This window comes from Marmota monax, unplaced genomic scaffold (genome assembly GCF_021218885.2).
Source record: "Marmota monax isolate L192 unplaced genomic scaffold, Marmota_monax_Labrador192_F-V1.1 WCK01_AAM20220418_F8-fsc00010, whole genome shotgun sequence".
Taxonomy (NCBI): Eukaryota; Metazoa; Chordata; class Mammalia; order Rodentia; family Sciuridae; genus Marmota; species Marmota monax.
In genome coordinates this window covers 6,232,790-6,251,914 of record NW_026692321.1, presented here as the reverse complement: position 1 = coordinate 6,251,914, position 19,125 = coordinate 6,232,790, and the positions used below count along the sequence as shown (strand labels likewise).

Sequence of the window (19,125 nt, the reverse complement as noted above, 5' to 3'; positions counted from 1 at the left end):
TGTTTCCAAATAACTGAAAACTCAAGAGTAACAGGAATGAAACATCAACACCCAACAAGTTTAAGTTCATAATGTCTGGCATCTTCTCAAAAATTACCAGATATGGGCTAGAGCTGTAACTCAGTGGCAGAACACTTGCCTAGGATATGTGAGGCACTGGGTTTTATGCTCAGGACCACATAAAAATAAAACAAAGAAAATAAAGGCATGCTGGGTATCTACAACTACAAAAAAAAATTAATTACCAGATATACAAATAAGCAGGAAAATATAATCCATAGTAAAAACACATGGTGGGGGTCAATCCATAGAAATGACTCACAAGTGATGCAGAGACGGCAGAGCAGACAAAACAATAAAACAAATAGTGTAACTAAATCACTTATGTTTAAAAAATATTCAATATGTTAAGTGGAGATACTTAAAAAAAAAAACCACAAATCCAATTCTTGAAATGGAAACCATGTGTCTGAGACAGAAGATAAAGTGGATCTGGATTTTCATGGAAGCCACTATTTTTTGGATGACCTTTCCCTACCAGCCACAATCAGTTGGCTCAGGGAACATGACCCAGGACGGGGCCTGGTTTTTCCTTGATATTTTTCAAAATAAGAAAACAAATCAGTTCTCTCTGGAAGCTGGAGATTGGGGTTCAGTGGTGACCAGGGGTGATATTTTTAGCACATGGAAGAGGCTGGTGTTCGAGACACACCACGAAGCCAACGGAGATGCCACAGACAAGGCAACGTGTTCTTGGGACTGTCTGCACACCTCACTTAACCTGTTCCTGAAAGCAGGTGCAGCCCTGCTGTTCTACGGTTTCTTCGAACTTATTCCATGAGTCAAGACATCACCCTTTTCCCCCAACAGAGCTCAAACTGGGTTTCTGTTACTTGTACCCTTGAGTCCTGACCCACAAACAAACACAGCGATACATCAGCTCATCAATGCACCTGCTGCCTGAAATTGTCTTTTTTCTCTTAGGAATGTTGTCCTAAAATACTCTGCCTATGTAAAAAGTAAAAATAACTGCATAGGGTGGACATCAGATTAAACAATGTAGAAAAATTTGATAAACTTGAAAATGTGGCAATAGAAACTAAAATGAAACAGAAAGGAATAATGAGGCCTTAGCAAGCCACAGGACAGCTCTGAGCATCCTGGGAAGCAGGGGAACTTTTAGAAAAAATAAGGCTGAAATTTTTTCGTATTAGATGAAAACTCAATCAACTCAAGTCAAAAAGCATGAAGACTACGCAAAGACATCTTAATCAAATTGCTTAAAACCAGAGATAAATTCAAGTTTCTTTAAAGCAGATGGGGGTGGGGCAGGGGAAGCATTCTTTAGAGAGAAACTTGAAGGCGAGGAAAAGGCAGATGGCTCGTTTTAAACAACATGTCAGAAGACAAGGAAGCCACATCCCTGATGCCCCCCAAAAAGCAAAACAAAAAGAAAATCCAAACCAGAATGTTATCTTTCAAAAGCAAGGCAAAACACGGGCTGGGGTGGAGCTCTGCGGTAGAACTCATGCTCGTGTGCACGCAAAGACGGGTTTAATCCCCAGCAAAGCAAAATAAAATTTTTTCAGACACACAAAATGTGAAAGAATTCATCAGCAACAGACCTACCCCACGAGAAATGCTAAAAGAAGTCCTCTAAAGAGAAGGAACGTGATACCAGATGGAAACCAAGTCTACACACAGGGATGAAGAACCCCAGCAAGAGCATGTGAGAAAATATAAAAGAGGGTTTTGTCACATTTTAATAGCTTCAAAAGATTATGGACTGACTAAAGCAAAAAAAAATTGTAAAGTTTATAACATTCATAACAAAAAGTAGAAAACTTGGAGGCGAGAAATGGAAATGCCTGGTACAGTTTTAAGGATCTTACATTATACACATCACTTGAAAACAGACTACAACAAGTTAACGATATATATTGTAATTATGAAGCAACCACTGAAAATCACAACACAGAGTTGAAACAGAGAGAGAGAAAATGAGAGATTATGAAAAACAGATGGTACAAGATCTAGCCACATTAAATATAAATGGACTATCTCAACTAAAGGGTAGAGATTGTCAGACTGGATAAATAGAAAGATCCTATAATAAACTGACTATACGGAATCAACTTCAAATACAAAGAAAGATACAAGTGGGCTTAAAGTTAAAGGACAGGATGTAATAATCTATGCTAACACTAATCAAAAGAAAGCCAGAGTAACTCTATTAGTTTTAGAGTAGATTTTGAAGCAAAGAATATTTGGATTATTTCATTAGTCATGAGAGGGTCAATTCACCCAGAGACACCAAAGTGTCACAAATGGCAGATAAATGCCATTAGTCACTGGAGAAATTCAAATTAAAACCACAATGAATTATCATTTCATACCAACTAGAATGGCTAACACTAAATAAAAAGATGGACCACACACATGCTAGGAAAATGTGAAGCTCTGGAACTCCCACACACATGGCTGGTGGGAATGTCAAATGAATCACTTTGGAAAGCAATTGAGCAGTTGGTTAAAAAATAAATAAATAAAAGTTAGATGCTGCATGCCCATAATCCAAGTTAGTCAGAGGCCGAGGCAGGAGGACCACAAGTTCAAGGCCAGTCTGAGCAACTTATCAAGAACCTGCCTCAAAACATTAAAAAAAAAAAAAAATCTAGGGATGTAACTCAGTGGTTGAGTGCCCCTGGGTTCAATCCAAAAATAAATAAAATTAAATTAAACAAAATACAGGAAATAGTTAAACACATACCTACCACATAACACAGTCATTCTACCACTAAGTATTTACCCAAGAGAAATGAAAGCATATGTCTAAACAAAACCTTGCACATGTTCCTAGAAGCTTCGTGTGGAATAGCCAAAACTGAGAAATAAAGTAAATGCTTAATAGCCAGCGAGTAAGTGAACTATATATAACCATTCAACAGCCTTGAACTCTGGATACCAGCAGAAAGGAACTACTGATCCAGCAACATCACGGCCCGGTGTAGGAAAAGCCAGACCCACAGAGCACCTGCCTTACGATTCCCTTTTCATACAACTCTAGGAAATGCACACTTGTGCGAGGCGCAGCAGGCAGGAGGGAGGAACTGCAAGGGGCAGAGGGAATGGTGAGGTCTTCCCAATGCGTACAAAGGCCAAAACTCACTGAATGACTTAAGCAGGTGTGGTTCCCTGGATGTCAGCTATTCCTCAGTGAAGCTGTGATTTGGAACAAGACAAGCCCATGGGACATGGCCACTGCTACACAGCTCCAAACAGCTGCCACCTGTCAGGCACAGCCACGGGGCCAGCCTGGCTCATCCTTGAGCCTCCGTGGTTGGCCCTAACAGGGTGCTGCACAGACAACACTAGGAAAAAACTGCTAGATGTCTCCATATTTTACTTTTAAGTCACAGAGGTCTGTGTCCGATCTCTAGTCCTTCCCACAAGCAGGTTTCCCAGCCTCGTACAGGTGTCTGGGACACATGGCCAGCTAACAGCCTGGACGGGCACGTAGTGGCAAGAACAGTGACCTCTGTGTCTCATCTTCATCTCCTTCTATTGGCCAGTTTCAGGAGAGTTTTCCAAATAGATGATTCCTAGGCAGGGTAGCTTAGCCCAGTGGAAAGAACCCCAGACCTGCCTTCAGTCTGGGTTGCCACACACGGCCACGTGAACTTGGGCCAAACATGCTCCCTCTCTGGGCTTCCGTTCCCATAATTGTAAAGTGAGGTGGTTGAGCTAAAGGATTCCTAGGAGGTCCTAAGAGTGCACACACCCCAACATTCCAAGGGTTGGCATTCTCTCCTTACTCCCTGAAACAGAAATGTAAACTCTGAGTGGCACATATGCTTCTAGGTCAGCAGAGGGGAAGCGAGAAGAGGGGCAGAACCGAGACTCAGACACCGAAGCCCAAGCTGTCCACATGCACCTGCTACTGAGCCTGTTAAACCCTTGTAAGAAGCCATCAGGAAAGAAGATTCACTCTACAGGTCAGGGCATTGAGGTTCAGCAGGTTAAATGACCTGCTCAAGGTTAAAACTAATGAAGGGCAGAACCCAGATGTGTGGATACAGTGGTCAGAGTCTGGCTTTTTACTAGCTGTGAGACCTTGGTCAGTGTGGCTTAGTGGTGATGTGGTTTTGGAGTCAAGTGACCAGGGTCTGGGTCCAGTTTCACTACAAATTGCCCACATGACCCTGGACAAGTGACCTAACCTGCCTGAGTCTCAGTTTCATCTATAATATGGTGATAATAGTTCCTGTGCTATAGAGAGGATTGTTGTGGGTAACAAACATGGGATTCTGAACCCGAGGTCTACCGCACACTCTGCACTCAGTTCAGGCCTGCTGCAGGAGAGGCGGAGCAGGCAAAGGCCAGTCCCCACAAGTGTGTAAGCTCTCAGTGGGCCTCTTCACCCAGGGAGCTTATGAGAGCTCAGTGGCCAGCCCGGGAGCAGGAGAGCAGCCTCATTCATCTCCATTAGCATCACAGAACTGAAGGTAGCAAAGAGGTTCAGTTCCTCCAAGGGTGTTCTGGGGAACACTGATCCCAAGAGGTTCTGGACTTGCCAGCCTCTGGAGACCAAGGGCATGCATGGGCAGACAGCTCTGAGGATTCATATGAGAAGAAATCCTATTGTTAACCATAACGTTTCTCCAACACGTGTGGCCACGGAACCCCTCCTGGCTTAAAAGCTATTAGTATCCAGCCAAAGAAGTGTACCTAGGAACACAACTGGAGAAACATGTCTATCTTGATCCCTAAGCAAGGGAGACACATGGGCGCAGGGAGAAGCAGAGCCACTCATTTTTGTTCTGAATCAGACAGTCCAGAGAACATAGCCGGCTCATGAGGTGTAGGCTCTGTGGACATCATCAGACAGCCCAGAGAGCGCAAGGGGTAGGCTGTGACGTCATCAGGCAGTCAGAGAACACAAGGCGTAGACCCTGTAGATGTTGGGTCTACGCAGACTCTGCCTCTGCCCTCAGTCTCCTCATCTGTAAAAAGAGGTCTCTTGTGACAGGGTTAACGGGGCTGACTGTAGAGCCAGGCTCACTCTGGGTTCTCCCTCTCCTCTGCCACTTGCTAGACCTTTGGCCTGAAAAAGCTATGGCACCTGAGCTTCAGTTTCTTCATTTGTGAGATGGGGATTGTAACAGCAGCTGGCTCAGGGACGGGGTGAGGACCAAACAGGATGAAGAGCACAAGAGACCGTTCACTAGATGATGCTTGTTGAAATAAAGACCAAAGGCAGCTGTGAGGCCACTCTCCAAGCCTTCTGGTACTTTGCCTCCCACTCTCCTGCCACCATTGATGTACACACAGGCCCACATTCCAGAATATATTTGCCCATTCTTATCTCTAATATTTTTTGCAGTCTGACCAAGACATCACTGACCCAACGTGATTCAAACACAGAAGAAATAAACCAGGGTCCCTCTAACAGAGAAACCTAGTCACCAGGGAGGGAGGGACACATACTTTCTTCCTGGAACTCCCTGACTGGCCGTACACACATCACAGTAAGCCAGAAGCACTTCTCAGAACTTTGAAGAGAGACACGTACCTTTTTCCTAAAGCAGTAACCATGGCCTCAAAGGAGCTATCATATCTGAGCAAGGGAAGGCTGTGTCCTGAAAGGGTGGATTCAATGAACTCCGACAGCCCGAAGTACTTCTTATTTTCATGGTACAAGTCCACTCCCTAAAACAGACATGAGCATCAGTCACTCACCCTAAAACAGACACGAGCGTCAGTCACTCAAAGGCTGCACTTGCAGGGAAGGGCCGGGATCACAGCCCAGGCCTCTGGACAACTTGGACTGGCACCTTGAACTAGACTGCGCTGGCTGCCGTCCCCGGGGTCACCTTGGAAACATCACCCTGCAGCCCTTCTTCAGGGATGGTGCACCCCATCCACGGAGTTTCCCATTCTTTTGGCCCCATTATCTTCAACAGGGAGAAAACTCAATCTTTCTTTTTCTTTTTTTAAACATGTAAATTTCTTTGTTAAAAATTTTTTCCACAATTTTAATTTGGTTTTAGGAACAGATGAATCAATTCTTTTGTATTCTTTTGCCATTAAAATCAGGAGGGGAAAAAAAAAACACATTTATCTACCAATCTTACATTGACATAAAACTCCTCCCAAACCAACATCAGAGCTTCTCAAACTTCAGAGCAGAAAAACAGCCGAGAAGACGGTTTGAAACACAAAGGTGTGGGTTCTATCCTCAAATAGGGTGGCTCAGGGCCAAGGCCAGGGGTCCAGCAGCTGGGTCATAGCATGGGTCCACCATGGTCTCAGGCAAGTGGCAAACCCGAGCCACATTCCCGAGGGTCCATCAGAAACCTTCTCAGCACCTGCACTTGCATGTGCTCAAAGGCAGAAGCAGGTAGGGTCCATGGCAAGGGCCATGTCAACAGTGGCTGCGACCTCACTGGGGGGGAGCCCACAGGTCTGAAGGTGAGCATCAGCATGAAGTGCTCTGATGACTGAAGAACCCTGAAGAAATCCAGAATTCTAGGATGACTTAGTCCTTGTGTAAATAGCTAGAATCCAACCACCCAGAATCCTCAAACTACCAGAACTGTTTGGTCTTCCACTCTGATGAGAAAATGCAGGTGATAAGCAAAGGTTGGAGGGTGTATGCTCAGTTTGAGGAAGGAGATTTGGAGCGTGGCTGCCTAGGAACTGGAGATAGGAAAAACAGGAGCATCTCCAAGGCTGCAAGCTAGGCACAGAGGTGCTCTGCACGGAGCCCAAATCCCCAGAGCCCCCAAGCTTGATTTCCAACATCTTTATCCCATGCCATGAAAGCAAGTGTTCAAAGGCTGCTCACAGCGATGAGGGGACAAAGTGCCAAGCACTGTACTATGTAACTAAGATGGGCGCAAAGTGACAGACTTGAGGAAGTTTTCCAAAAAATACCAAGAAGGCTTTAAAACTAACCCTTGGTTGAGGATCGACAGAGCTGGAGCCCACTCATCCCTCCAACCACACCAGTCCAGACTTTGGCTAAACGCGATCTCTCCACCCTCAAGCATTCCAGGCCCAGCAGCACTCACGTTACTGTAGGAGAGGGGCCAGTGGATCTCGTTGTAGGGGCTGATGAGGGTGTGTTGTGTCTGCAGCGCGTAAGGGAAAGAAGTCACGTGAAGGGTCACGATGTTGGGGGCTTCCTTCACCTCCCTGCAGTTGAGTAGTCGGTCCACCAGTCCCACAGGAGGGTCACTTTGAGAATAGAGGTTATGAACAGCGCTACTGAGGGGGGGAAGGAGAAAGACAGCATTACTCCTGCAGCTTTGCAAGTCTATAAGGACAAAGCAGTTACACATTTACAACTAGCCCCTAACTGTGCCTGAAGCTGAAGCTTATGGCTCTGCTCACGACCAGAAAAAGAAAAATGCTTGGACTTCAGACACCTGTCAGGGAACCCTGACACTCCTTCCTTGTGGAAAGCTGGATGGGTGGGGTGACTGTAGAGGATTCTCACAGGATACATAATGCGTCTACCTTGTAATAGTGACTCGTACCCAGGAGTGCCCACTGTCCACCTTTGGCCCAACTTGGCTGTGTACCATCTCCTTCAGGAGGCGATGGCGATGCAGGTGAGGAAGGAGCTCAGGGGCCAGATGAGCCTCCTAAAGTCCTACTGAGTGTAACTGATCCATGGAGGAGAGAAAATGGCAAATGTAGAGCACTACAGGGACAGGAACGGGGAACTTTTGGGCCAGGGGTCTGATAGACAGGCCCAGCTTGGCTTTGCAGTGAGGAATGGCCTCAGGATCCTCCTCTGTAAATCCAGAGGAGAGAGAAGAATCAGTGCTTCACTTTTTGGGTGGCAGGAAGCCACTCTTGAGAAATCTACCCCCAAATGAAGATTTACAGATAGCTTTTTTTATCATTGCAGAATAATCAGATTCACCAAACCCACATCCAGATGATGGATTATCAACCTTTGACCTATGTGATCCTCCATGCCCTGGCCACCCTAGCTCTGTGGCCCTCACCCAACTCAGAGTAATACCTACCTGCATAACCCCAAGGTCAAGGCCCCAGAAATGACCCTTCCCAGTGAACAACCAGCAGGCCCTGCAACTTCTGGCTGACCTACCTGAAATTCATCTGGGTTGACATTCATTCTAATTGAGTAAAATTGCCCTCAGGAAGGGTGGGCACCAGCCATGATCCATGGTCCTGGAGTTGCAGAGCCTCCATCACAGAGGGGTGGGGCTGGGGCTTCTCCTTTGAGGACCCCTTCCCCAACATGCACCAGTGTGGCTGCTTGTTGCCAGTGGGTCATGGAGAAAATGTGACAGGCTGCAATTCAGGGACCCTGACTGCCCGCCAGCTCTGCCAGTAACCCCTGCCCCAGCCCGGACCCTGAGCCGATGTTTCTCTTTCCAGCCCTCAGCTACCACAATGTGCTAGGTGATCCCTGAGACAACACCTGGCTCTAAGATTCTAGAAAGCACCATGGCACCTGCCTACAAATACCAAGCCCCAGCAGACCCCTTCCCTCGGCCCCAAGTGTCATCCATATTTTGAAGGAAGAACGTGTCAACTGCCAATGACCATTTGGTCTGACCTCACAAGATCCCAGTGGGCGTGATCGTGGATTAGCACAAAGAGCGTATGCGGGTTCTGGAAGGAGTTTTGCAGAAAGGCCTTGAATCTCGTCTGCGCCTCTGCATCTAGCTTCAGAACGTACTGCTCCACCCGCTGCTTGGTCATGGGCTCCTTTTCCAGGCCAAGCTCCAGTAAAACACCTGCAACACAGCGAACACGTCAGCAGCTCCAACACTGCAGCTGGTTCCTGCAGACAACAGATGACCGTCTCCCACATGGCAGGCCCCAGGCTGCAGGGGTGTGCACTGCAGAGACAGTTGAGCAGAGGGCCCTCCTGAAACTGCTCTGCATGGGTGGGGGAGGGGCTTGGCTGTGTGCATGGCAGCCACCTGGGGCACAGCCAAGCAGGCTCCATGAAACCAGGTGAGACCAAAGAGGAGGCACAAGTGCCACATCCAGCAAGGCCACTTCTCAGTCTGAATGCTACATCGTGCCACTAAGAGTGACTGCATGGAGTTGAGACATCAGGGAAAATGTTAAGTCATTGGCTCAAGGAACACAGAGAAGGTTCAGGCCCTGGTTCTACCTTGAACAGATTCTAAACTCTTGGGCAGGTCACATTGCTGAGCATTAATTTCATGATGTGTACAACTGGGGCAATAATAGTCGTTCATCTTTTTAATAGCAAAGGACGCTGTTCACACCCAAATGTGAGTTTAGGGAGAGAAGAGCTCCTCCCCCAGGCCTCACGTCCCCCAAAGGCCCCATACCTGAATGCCAGACATGGAACAGGGTCTGCTGGTAGGTCACTTCCGAGGGCGGAATGCAAATTAGAAAGTCCACCTTCTCAAAGGAGCCCAAGTCCAGGTTCTGGGTGCTGGAGTCCGCGATCGAGCACACGTGGGAGAGGAGCTTCTGGGCCACTGCCAGCTGGAAGGGCCGGACGCCACGCGGCTCCAGGTGGCAACCTGCAGCCAGAGCCCCAGGCGCCAGGTGAGCCCAGAGCAGACGGCTACTGCGGGCCCTTGGCTACGGAGACAAGGAGTGAGCCCCAGTCCTGGGGAGGCCAAGCCCCGCCCAGGGCGGGAAGGGGGAATCACATCTGCCCAGTGCCACTCTCAGCTGTGTGCCAGGGAATCAGCAACGCATCTCTCTTCCTTAACAATGCCAGCATGAGCCAAGAGCCCAGGAAACAAAGAAGTGACAACTCTGCTGGAGGAGGGGACGAGGGCAGCACCCGGAGGTGACAGTGTAGCTGGACTTTGGAAGAAGTCTGCAAGCTCCCCAGGAAGGAAGGAAACTCTCACAGCTCCTCAGAACTCAATGTAGATTAAAAATCCCAACCAAGCATTGATGGGAAGGAAAGTGGCCCAGAGCAAGGTACCACCTCAGGAGCGGTCCCAGATGAGGTTGCAGGAGGAAAGAAGGTGTTGCTTTAAAGACCCAAGTTCAAATCAGGCCCTGGTCAACTCTGACTCTAAGGAGATGCCCCACCTTCCATAAGCACCTGGATGTCACCTCCTCAAAGCTCCCAGAGCCCTGTGAGTGCAGCTTCACCAGTGCAGACCCAACCCCAGCTTCCTCCATCACCACTACACATACCTGTGCCTCGCCATCACTCACTGTGTCACCTGTCCCCTCCCCACCACTCACTGTGTCACCTGTGCCTCCCCATCACTCACTGTGTCACCTGTCCCCTCCCCATCATTCACTGTGTCACCTGTGCCTCCCCATCACTCACTGTGTCACCTGTCCCCTCCCCATCATTCACTGTGTCACCTGTGCCTCCCCATCCCCTCCCCCATCACTCACTGTGTCACCTGTGCCCCCCCCATCACTCACTTGTGCACACAGGTGTCCCACTGACATCCAGGGCTGCTGCTTGAGTGACAGAGGAGGCAGGGAGCGAGGAAGAAACATGGCCTTGATTTTCCTGATGGAATTTGTCCAGTAGAATGTCCATGTCCCCCTCTGCCCGAGACAGAACAAACAGAAGTGGGCCTCCCCTCTCATGGAGCTCAGGAAGCACCCCTGGACCAGCTTCCGTGTGCCTGGTGCCTTCCTGAGGCCCAGGTAATGGGAACGGAGACATGGCCGTCCTATCAAGGAGTCCACAGCCCAGTGAGGACACAGGTATGTTCACCACGTCCACTGTGCCATGGCAAGGCAGGTGCAGGCAGAGTAAGAGGGAGCCCTAAAGGACAGAGAGGCAGGGTCCCAAGCTGCTCCCGAAGAGGAGAGGGTATAAAGCTCCCTAGGGGGACAGGGAAACCAGGCAGGGGCTGGAGGGGCAGGTGCTGGCAGCACCAGACACACAGGAAGAGCTCTCCAGGGAGAGGCCTCTGGCAGTTTGGGACGTGGAGTGGCCGAGGTGGGGGGAAGGAGCACTAAGACAGTAAGCACTTTCCCAGGAGTGACAGAGGAGAACCCTACAGCCCCAGCAGGAAGAGATAGCCAGAAACCATAGCCCCAGTGGGAAAAGGAAAGGAAGGTCAGCACCAGTGCACAGACGGGGACCACAGCGCACCGTGCTCAGCCTCGGGAGGCCACAGGTACGACGCGGGCACACATTATCCCCCTCCACATTTACTCCTGTCTTTTCAATGTAACCTTCTGCACCAGCCTCTCAAGCCTACCTGGACAGAGGGTGCTAAAAAAGGCCCCCAAGGAGTCCACCTTCCCCGTCACCAGCTCGTAGTGGACTTCCCTCTGGTACTCCGCTGGGCTGAGGAGGCTCTCAGAAAGAATCCGGGCTTGGTATTTTCCTGGAAAACAAACCACAGCTTCTATGCCTCTGTTTGGAACCTTTGAAGAGAGGGTCCTGCCTTGGTGTCTCTCCCCAACCCCAAGTCCAGCACCACACCTGGCAAAAAGCAGGTGCTCCTGTAGGTTAAATGAAAGGATGGCATACACCACCCTGTCCCAGTGTAACGGGATAATAGAAGGGACCCAAAAGGCTGAGGTCACTTATAGAAAACCCTTGGATGCCACCATCTCCTTCATCTAGCTGCATCACCTTGGACTGGTCACCTACCCTTCTGGACCTATGGACCTCATCTGTACCGGGTGACTGACAGCAGCCTCAGCCTCACAGGCTTGCCGCCAGGTGACACAAGACAAGGGTGGTGGACACACACCGAGGCTCCAGGTTTATTACTGAATGGCTGTTTAAATCCAGGTGAAGAATTAGTAAAAAATGAGTTTAGGATCAAAGAATATTAATGGCAACTGAGACACTACATTGGAACAACGTGCATTTTTTAGGCATATAGAGACAAAAATCTCAGGTTGAAAATACTCAACATCTAGGAACCTAGGAACCAACTCAAAAGAGCCTGCATTTGGTGTCAGGTTCCCAGCCAGGACCTTACTCCAGGAGGGCACTTGGATGCCCAGCCCCTGGAGTGATAGCCGTGCACAGCAGGTTTTCAGAGAGTATTTTTACACTTAATTAGCAAGCTGGCTCATTAACCCCCAGAAATACTCAAAGGCCATTGTTCTTATCCCCATTTGATGAAGACACCAAGGACCAGAATTTTGGTGCGAATGGTCAGTCACAATACGGGGCACTTGGTGGAACCAGGTTTGCAACCTGGTTTGGGCCCCAAAATTGGCCCTAATCTTTCTAGGGAAGAAACAGGAGCTGCTAACCACCCCCTAGAGCAGGAATGGAATTTTAGCGAAGCCCGTCTTCTGGACCTTGAGCCGGGGCACCAGACTGCCTTCCAAAGTGATACCTGGCAGACTGCAGGTATCACCGGCTCTTGCAAACACAGGGTCCCCAAGGCAAAAGGGAAGGACCCACCAAGGACAGGGCCTGGGAAATCAAGGTGGCTGGTTTTCCCACCAGCCAAGAGGTGGCCAGCTCACCAGTGACAGCAATACAGGAGTCGATGGCCGCGTTCCGGCAGGCACAGATGATGACCACGTAGTTGGTCTTGGCGAGTTTGCCCTCAATGAGCAGGCGGAACATCTCGGAGAGGCCCTCGGCCAGGGAGTAGGCACACTCAATGACATGCACGCTGTCGTTGCAGGAGCTGGCGGCCAGGCCAGCCAACCAGGGCAGCTGCGCAGAGGTCACTGGCGCTGCGGTGCTCGGCGCAGGTGGGTAGGGCTGGGACGGCACCTGCTGGTACTGCCGGATCTCAGTCAGGTGCGACTCACGCCAGGAGCGGAGGAAGATCTGCTCCAAGTCCTCCATCAAAGGCACCTGGTCCGCCGCTGAGGAAGGAGGTGGAAGACGTCAGTGGGTGTGCGAGGTGTAGGGCACGGGCAGCCTGACCCCAGTGTGGGGCATCTTAGGATAACACAACCGAGGCTGTCACTGTGGAGTAGTGGCTGCAACAGCTGAGAACACAGGAGGGCGTGAAGCCTGCCTCCTGCCTAGAACCACACCTGTCCTCCTCCTCCACGGCCCTCACCTGTGCTCCCCCTGGCCCATGGCCCTCACTGTCCTCCTCCCATGACCCTCACCTGTGCTCCTCCTCCCACAGCCTTCACCTGTACTCCCCCCTGGTCTATGGCCCTCACCTGTCCTCCTCCTCTCATGACCCTCACCTGTGCTCCCTCGTACCATGGCCCTTACCTGTGCTCCCCCCTGGCCTACAGCCTTCACCTGTGCTCCCTCCTGCCATGGCCCTCACCTGTCTTCTGACTCTCATGGCCCTCACCTATGCACCCTCCTGCCATGGCCCTCACCTGTGCTCCACCTGGCCTACGACCCTCTCCTGTGCTCCTCCTCTCATGACCCTCACCTGTGCTCCTCCTCCCATAGCCTTCACCTGTGCTCCCCCTGGTCTATGGCCCTCACCTGTGCTCCCCCTGGTCTATGACCTTCACCTGTGCTCCCCCTGGTCTATGACCTTCATCTGTGCTCCCCCTGGTCTATGACCTTCACCTGTGCTCCCCCTGGCCTATGGCCCTCACCTGTCCTTCTCCTCTCATGACCCTCACCTGTGCTCCCTCCTGCCATGGTCCTCACCTGTCCTCTGACTCTCATGGCCCTCACCTATGCGCCCTCCTGCCATGGCCCTCACCTGTGCTCCCCCTAGCCTATGGCCCTCACCTGTCCTCTGACTCATGACCCTCTCCTGTCCTCCTCCTCCCATGACCCTCACCTGTGCTCCCCCCGGCCTATGGCCCTCACCTGTCCTCCTCCTACCACGGCCCTCACCTGTGCTCCCTCCACAGCTCTTCACAGGAGGCTCTTCTCGGGGTCCAGGTCTATACTCAGGCCCTTCTTGGTGACTCTAAATTGCCCCACGGACACACACGTCGTCTGCCTTCCCCGATTCCCACTGCTTCTTTCTCCCCGACTAGATGGGAACACCCCTGGGGCCATGCGCCTTATCTCCTGCTGCCTCTGTGCCTAGAACAGCAGGTGCACGGCTGGGAACGGTCTCTCCCAGCTCTCTCCCACCCCTCCGTGTGGTGACCACTGCATGAGCCCTACTGTCCTCCCACATTTCATCTCCAGCTGCACAGCTGGTCCTCGGGATGAGTGGTGAGTCGATGGCAGAAGGGGCTCACCCAGCTGGACCAGGTAGTAGACGGTGAGCAGAAGCTGCATCTCCTCCGAGATGGGCTGGATGCTGGAGGCTCCTCGCTGTTCGTACGCCCTGGAGATGGACTGGGAATTCTGGTAGCAGGTGTACAACAGGGGGCTGACCACCACGTCGCTCAGGTTCCCACAGAGGTAGGGGAAGTTCCCGTGGCCTAGGAAAGAGACAGCAGCCACCTGGCAACCAGCCTCCCGCGCGCTGCGGCTGCACTCACGCGGGGTCTCCGAGCGAGGTGGACTGGGGTCTCCCAAGTGCCCCTTTCCATCCCGCTCTGCCCTCCTGGAACCTAGGACAACAGTCATGACCTCCGATGACCAACCACTCGTCTGTTCATTTAGTCCAAGCACAGAGAGGAGCAGCTCCCCCAGAGCCAACAGCAGTGACCACGATGTCACTCCTCATCAGTGACCTTGGGGCACCTCACGTGCTGCCCTGCTGGGTCTCTGGTGGGTGCTGCTTGCCAGTCCTTGCCTTCCTGGCACCCAGGGACTCTCTGGGAAGCTGAGTTAGGAAAACATGTCACTGTCCTGGGAAACAGACAGCCCTTGACAAAGGCTTCACCTAACGTCATTCTGATGTCAACTCTCAGGGGCAGAACTGCCCAACAGGGTCAAAGCTCCTCTTCTCCATCACGGGTCTCTTGACCCTGTGTGCGCAGTTCGCCTCTCTAAGCCTGGGTCCCCACTTTTATAAAGTGGGGTAGAGACATGGATGCTCGTGGGGTGGCTGAGGTACCAAAAGTAAATGGGTGTGGTCTCTCACACTGGGAAGGTTCCCTGTGTTCCCCAATGACTGTTACTGAATCCCACCGGGTCCTAGTCACAGGTCTTGTGCCAGGCTCCAGAGTAAGTCTGGGGCCCAAGACACACGTCACGTCCCTGAGCAACACTTGCCAAGCCCCACCAGGTTTCTGTTGCAGAATCTGGGCCTAGTTCTCAGGGGGTGGACCTCCAATTCACAGCTCTGATGAGCCCCTGGGTGGTGCTGGGTCACTGGACAGGGAACATAGGAGGGTCACAATGCTCACATGGTGGCTTATTAGAGACCATGTAAAGAGTACCATAAAAGGATGTGACATTTGTCCCAAAAGAGGCTCAGAAAAGCTGCCGTGGGAGCCAGCTGGGCCTTGAAGCTGGTGGGGTTTGGATACATGGCAGCAGGGTCAGGAGTCCAGGAGCAAGCGCTTCACAGGGAGGGCCTCAGCTTATACAGAGGAAGTGGAGGGAAGAGCGTATGAGAGGAAAAAGAGGTCACACTCTGAGACCCGTAAGTGTCGCAGGGATCCCCTCTCTGGGGCTGCTGGCTCAGAGTGGGTGAAGCTCTGCCCACACCTCTGAGCCCCCAGCCTCACCTAGCACCGTGTTCTCAGCGCCAACTGCACACACACATCAGCCGAACGCTGGCCAGTGAGCCAGCGGGGCCCCGGGGAAGCACCCTAACCACAGGCCCTGCCTCCTGCCCAGTCCACAGCCCAGATTTGTACCCCACTTCCTCACTTTCATGTCCTTTTTTTGGTTTTGGTTTTTGGGTGGTTTTTTTGGAGCAGTGGATATTTCTTTGTTTTAGGGAAAAAAAAGGAGAAGAAGAAGAGCCTTTTGTTAGTAAACAGTAGACTGGTACCAAATGTACCCAAGGCCCTGCGTGTGAGCGCAAGCACGCGCGCGCGCACGTGTGTGCAGCTACATGCGGCACACTGCCCTTGGGGCACCATCAGCAAGTGAGACCCCCTAAATCCTCATACAGTTTCCCATTTCAAGGTCTCGGACTTCACTGGAAAGGGGTTTCCTTGAGGAAGTAAAAAATCTACTTCCTGTAGTATACGTCAGCCACGGTGTGAAACAGATCAAATCTGATTTTGTTTAAGGCTCGTACAGTGGTGGCCAGGGCTGTCCTTGCCCAGTCAGAGTCAGGTTGCCTACTCAAAAAAAACAAAACAAAAAAAAACAATGGCTCTGGGTGACGACAGGACCAGCCACAGACCAGCGCTCCCTGAAGCAAGGGATAGATCTGTCCCTCTCCCGGTCCCTGGTACTCTGCACTGTACCTTTAACCATGGTGAGGCCTCCGGGGAGCTGAGCTGGGGAGGGACACGTGAACAAGCGATCATAGGGCTGTCATGAGTGAGACCCCTGGGCTTGGGCCCGCTATGGAAAGCCAACAAGCTCTGAAATCCCTGGCATGTGATCGGGGAGCCTGGGAGCTGGCTCTGCTTCCTTCTTTCATCGCCCTGTTAGGCTTGTCTCGGGAGGACACGTGTGGAATCAGGTCACAGTTTTGCCTGACTCTGGTGGCTTCTTCCAGCCTCCCACCTCCACAGCTGGGTGCGCTGCTGTACTTGCCTTTAAATATCACCGGCTTGGCCTTGCATATCTTCAGCAAGTTGTCAGGGACCGACACTGGTTCTCCAGAGGCCACAACGGGAAAGGAGACTGAGGCTGGTCCCACCAAGCCAGCCTGAGGCACACAGGACACACCTGCACCCTCTAGGAATATGCCAAGAGTGTAAGGAAGATGCATGGGATGAGGTGGCGTACCCAACCAGCCCCACGTCAGGCCGGCGAACAAAACTGCCCACTGACCCATACCCACATCAGCACCACCCTCCCCCTCCAAATGACCCGGTCCCCTCCTCTTCCACATCCAGTGAGTGGCCTAGAAGCCACCTTTTAGACTTCCCTGGGATCAGGGACTGCTCTCCAGGACCCTGGGCCTGGTTAAACAGCTGACATATGAGTCAGAAATCCTTTTGCCGTGCCAGCGTCTGTCTCCCTTGAACCTGCTCCCCAACGCCACACACAGTGGGCACATACACATCACAGGAGCAACACCACCATGGGCGCCCAAGAGCTGGGCTTTGGCAAGGCAAGTCACCTACCGCACTTAGCTCTATTCCCGCTGCTCTGAGGGTAGCCGCCATCTGTAGCTGATGGAGATTCTGGAGACCACCCTTTGTGGCGTTTTTTGGGGGGTCCGGAGTTTGGCAAGATACCTAGACAATATTCAGAGCATGGATTAGGCTGTCACCAGAAATGAGCCTTAATACAACTTTCTTCTGATTTAGAGAACATTTATTTAGTATTTTGGTGGAGGGACTTTGGAGAAAGACAATCACAGTTTTAAAATAGATTCTAAGTATCTAGGGAAGTATCTAGGTGAAAGGCAACATCCTGTCATTTTTATAAATGTTCCACACTAAAGTCACGCATGTGTTTAAGCTTTATCTCTGACCTAGACTCTGTCATCTTTAAAACAGGATAATAAAACCTACTCTGAAAAGTGGTTCAATCAGGACTAAAGAGAATATAAGCAATGCACTTTGTGTACCTAGCAGAGGGTTGGGGCTCAATAAATGGCGGCCACCACCATCCTCATCATCACTGCCATCATTGTTATATAGATTGCAACATATTTTTGAAGAGTTGGATGTTTGTAGACCAGCAACCGCAGCATTCAATGCACCACCACACTATCACCACTCGAGGGCAGTATTGATCCACCGATGACTAATGCCTACCCAACCCCCACCCCAGGCAGGGCGCCTAGAAAACTAATTTCAGATGAGGGAAAAAATCCAGGAGAGAAGCTGGACCCACTGCAGCTCATGAGTCATTCCTGCCCACTCCAGGTAACAGCATGTTCATGACTCAAGCTATGTATGTGAAGGATTCAAAATATCCAGATTGGGTTGCCATAGTTTCTTGAACAATCTGACAAAATGTCCCCTACATTCAGAGCTCTCAATCAATCCTAAATACACATTAAACTCACCTGAAAACTTTGCAAACTCTCTTTCCCCCAGTTCAGTACAGGGAGCCCAGGCATCCCGACTAGGAACTCCCTGCAGAGTCTAACCTGCAGCCAGGGTGGAGATTAGCCACCTGGGAGCCTGATTCTCAGTTTCACCTGAGAAGGAGTCACACTGGCCCTGTTGAGGTTCCTTAGAACTGCCCCTCCTGAGCCTCTCTGTGAGTTACAGCTGTGGAAATGACGGTAAGAGAGGGCACCTGGGCCGCCTCCCAGTTACTCTGAAGCCCACTGTAATTTGAGAATGACTGCTTCAGAGTCTCTTGGGAGTAACCCCCAAATATTTCTACCTCTTCTTTAGACTGATCAAAATATAATAAAATAAACTGAGTAAAAAGTTTAAAGCAGTGCTGGGGCCGTGGCTCAGTGGTAGAGCGCTTGCCGAGCATGTGTACAGCACTGGGTTGGATCCCCAGCACCACATTAAAAACCTAACTAAATAAAATAAAGCTATTGTGTCCATCTACAACTAAAAATAAAAGTTAAAAACATGAAGCATTTTGTTTACAAAGAGCTTTAAGACCAGTGGGCTCCTTCATCATCCCGCCTAAGGCAGGACCATCATCTTCATTCCCATCTCCACACATCCATCCTAGACACAGTGAAAGGGCTCCCACCAAACCTAGTGGCCTGGTCCTCAGCGCTGCAGAAGGGGCCTGAGCTGAGCCCTGGAGTGGAAGACCTGAGAACTCCCCCACTTTGGGAAGCTTAACCCTAAATGACTCCAAGCTGACCCTAAGCCCATAAGCCCTTTCAAAATATCACCCGGAGTGACCATTGGTACAGCATGGACCAACTATTTCTTACACCATCTCTGAAGAGAGGGCCATTATCTGGCATTTGAGGGAGATGACTCTTATTGCAAGACACTCCTTGCAGGACATTCAGCACCCGCCCGGCCCATCTCCGGAAATGGCGTACGATAATCACCCAGCTCTTAGGAACCTCTTGTCCTGGAGAGCCACTGGCCCACATCCACAGCTGACTGGGGGGAAGGGTAGGCCTGCAGCCCCAGAAGGGAGCCCTCCTGCAGGGAGAGGACGGGGAAGAGGCAGCAGCCAAGTGCACGGGGAGGCAGAAGCAGGGTGTGGGCAGGAGGGCAGCCATCACGGGAAATGAGGCTCAACAGTCTGGCTGTGGACAGGTTCCAGAAGGGCTTAGGCCCATAGGGATCTGGGGATCT

The 19,125-nt window shown here is 51.0% G+C and overlaps 1 protein-coding gene across 3 annotated transcripts in view; it reads right to left on the bottom strand.

Annotated features, from left to right (window-relative positions):
• Positions 1-19,125, bottom strand: part of Greb1 (growth regulating estrogen receptor binding 1) — a 122,880-nt gene that overhangs the window by 23,409 nt on the left and 80,346 nt on the right. For 2 of the 3 annotated variants that reach the window (XM_046441276.2, XM_046441274.1), the window contains exons 8-17: positions 17,014-17,127; positions 16,478-16,621; positions 14,107-14,292; positions 12,448-12,798; positions 11,214-11,342; positions 10,420-10,548; positions 9,348-9,545; positions 8,597-8,777; positions 7,074-7,269; positions 5,573-5,709 (exon numbers count right to left, since the gene is read on the bottom strand). In XM_046441276.2, coding sequence (XP_046297232.1) covers positions 5,573-5,709; positions 7,074-7,269; positions 8,597-8,777; positions 9,348-9,545; positions 10,420-10,548; positions 11,214-11,342; positions 12,448-12,798; positions 14,107-14,292; positions 16,478-16,621; positions 17,014-17,127 — 1,765 coding nt within the window. The remainder of the gene's footprint in view (positions 1-5,572; positions 5,710-7,073; positions 7,270-8,596; positions 8,778-9,347; positions 9,546-10,419; positions 10,549-11,213; positions 11,343-12,447; positions 12,799-14,106; positions 14,293-16,477; positions 16,622-17,013; positions 17,128-19,125) is intronic. The other variant, XM_046441277.1, reaches the window with a different exon arrangement.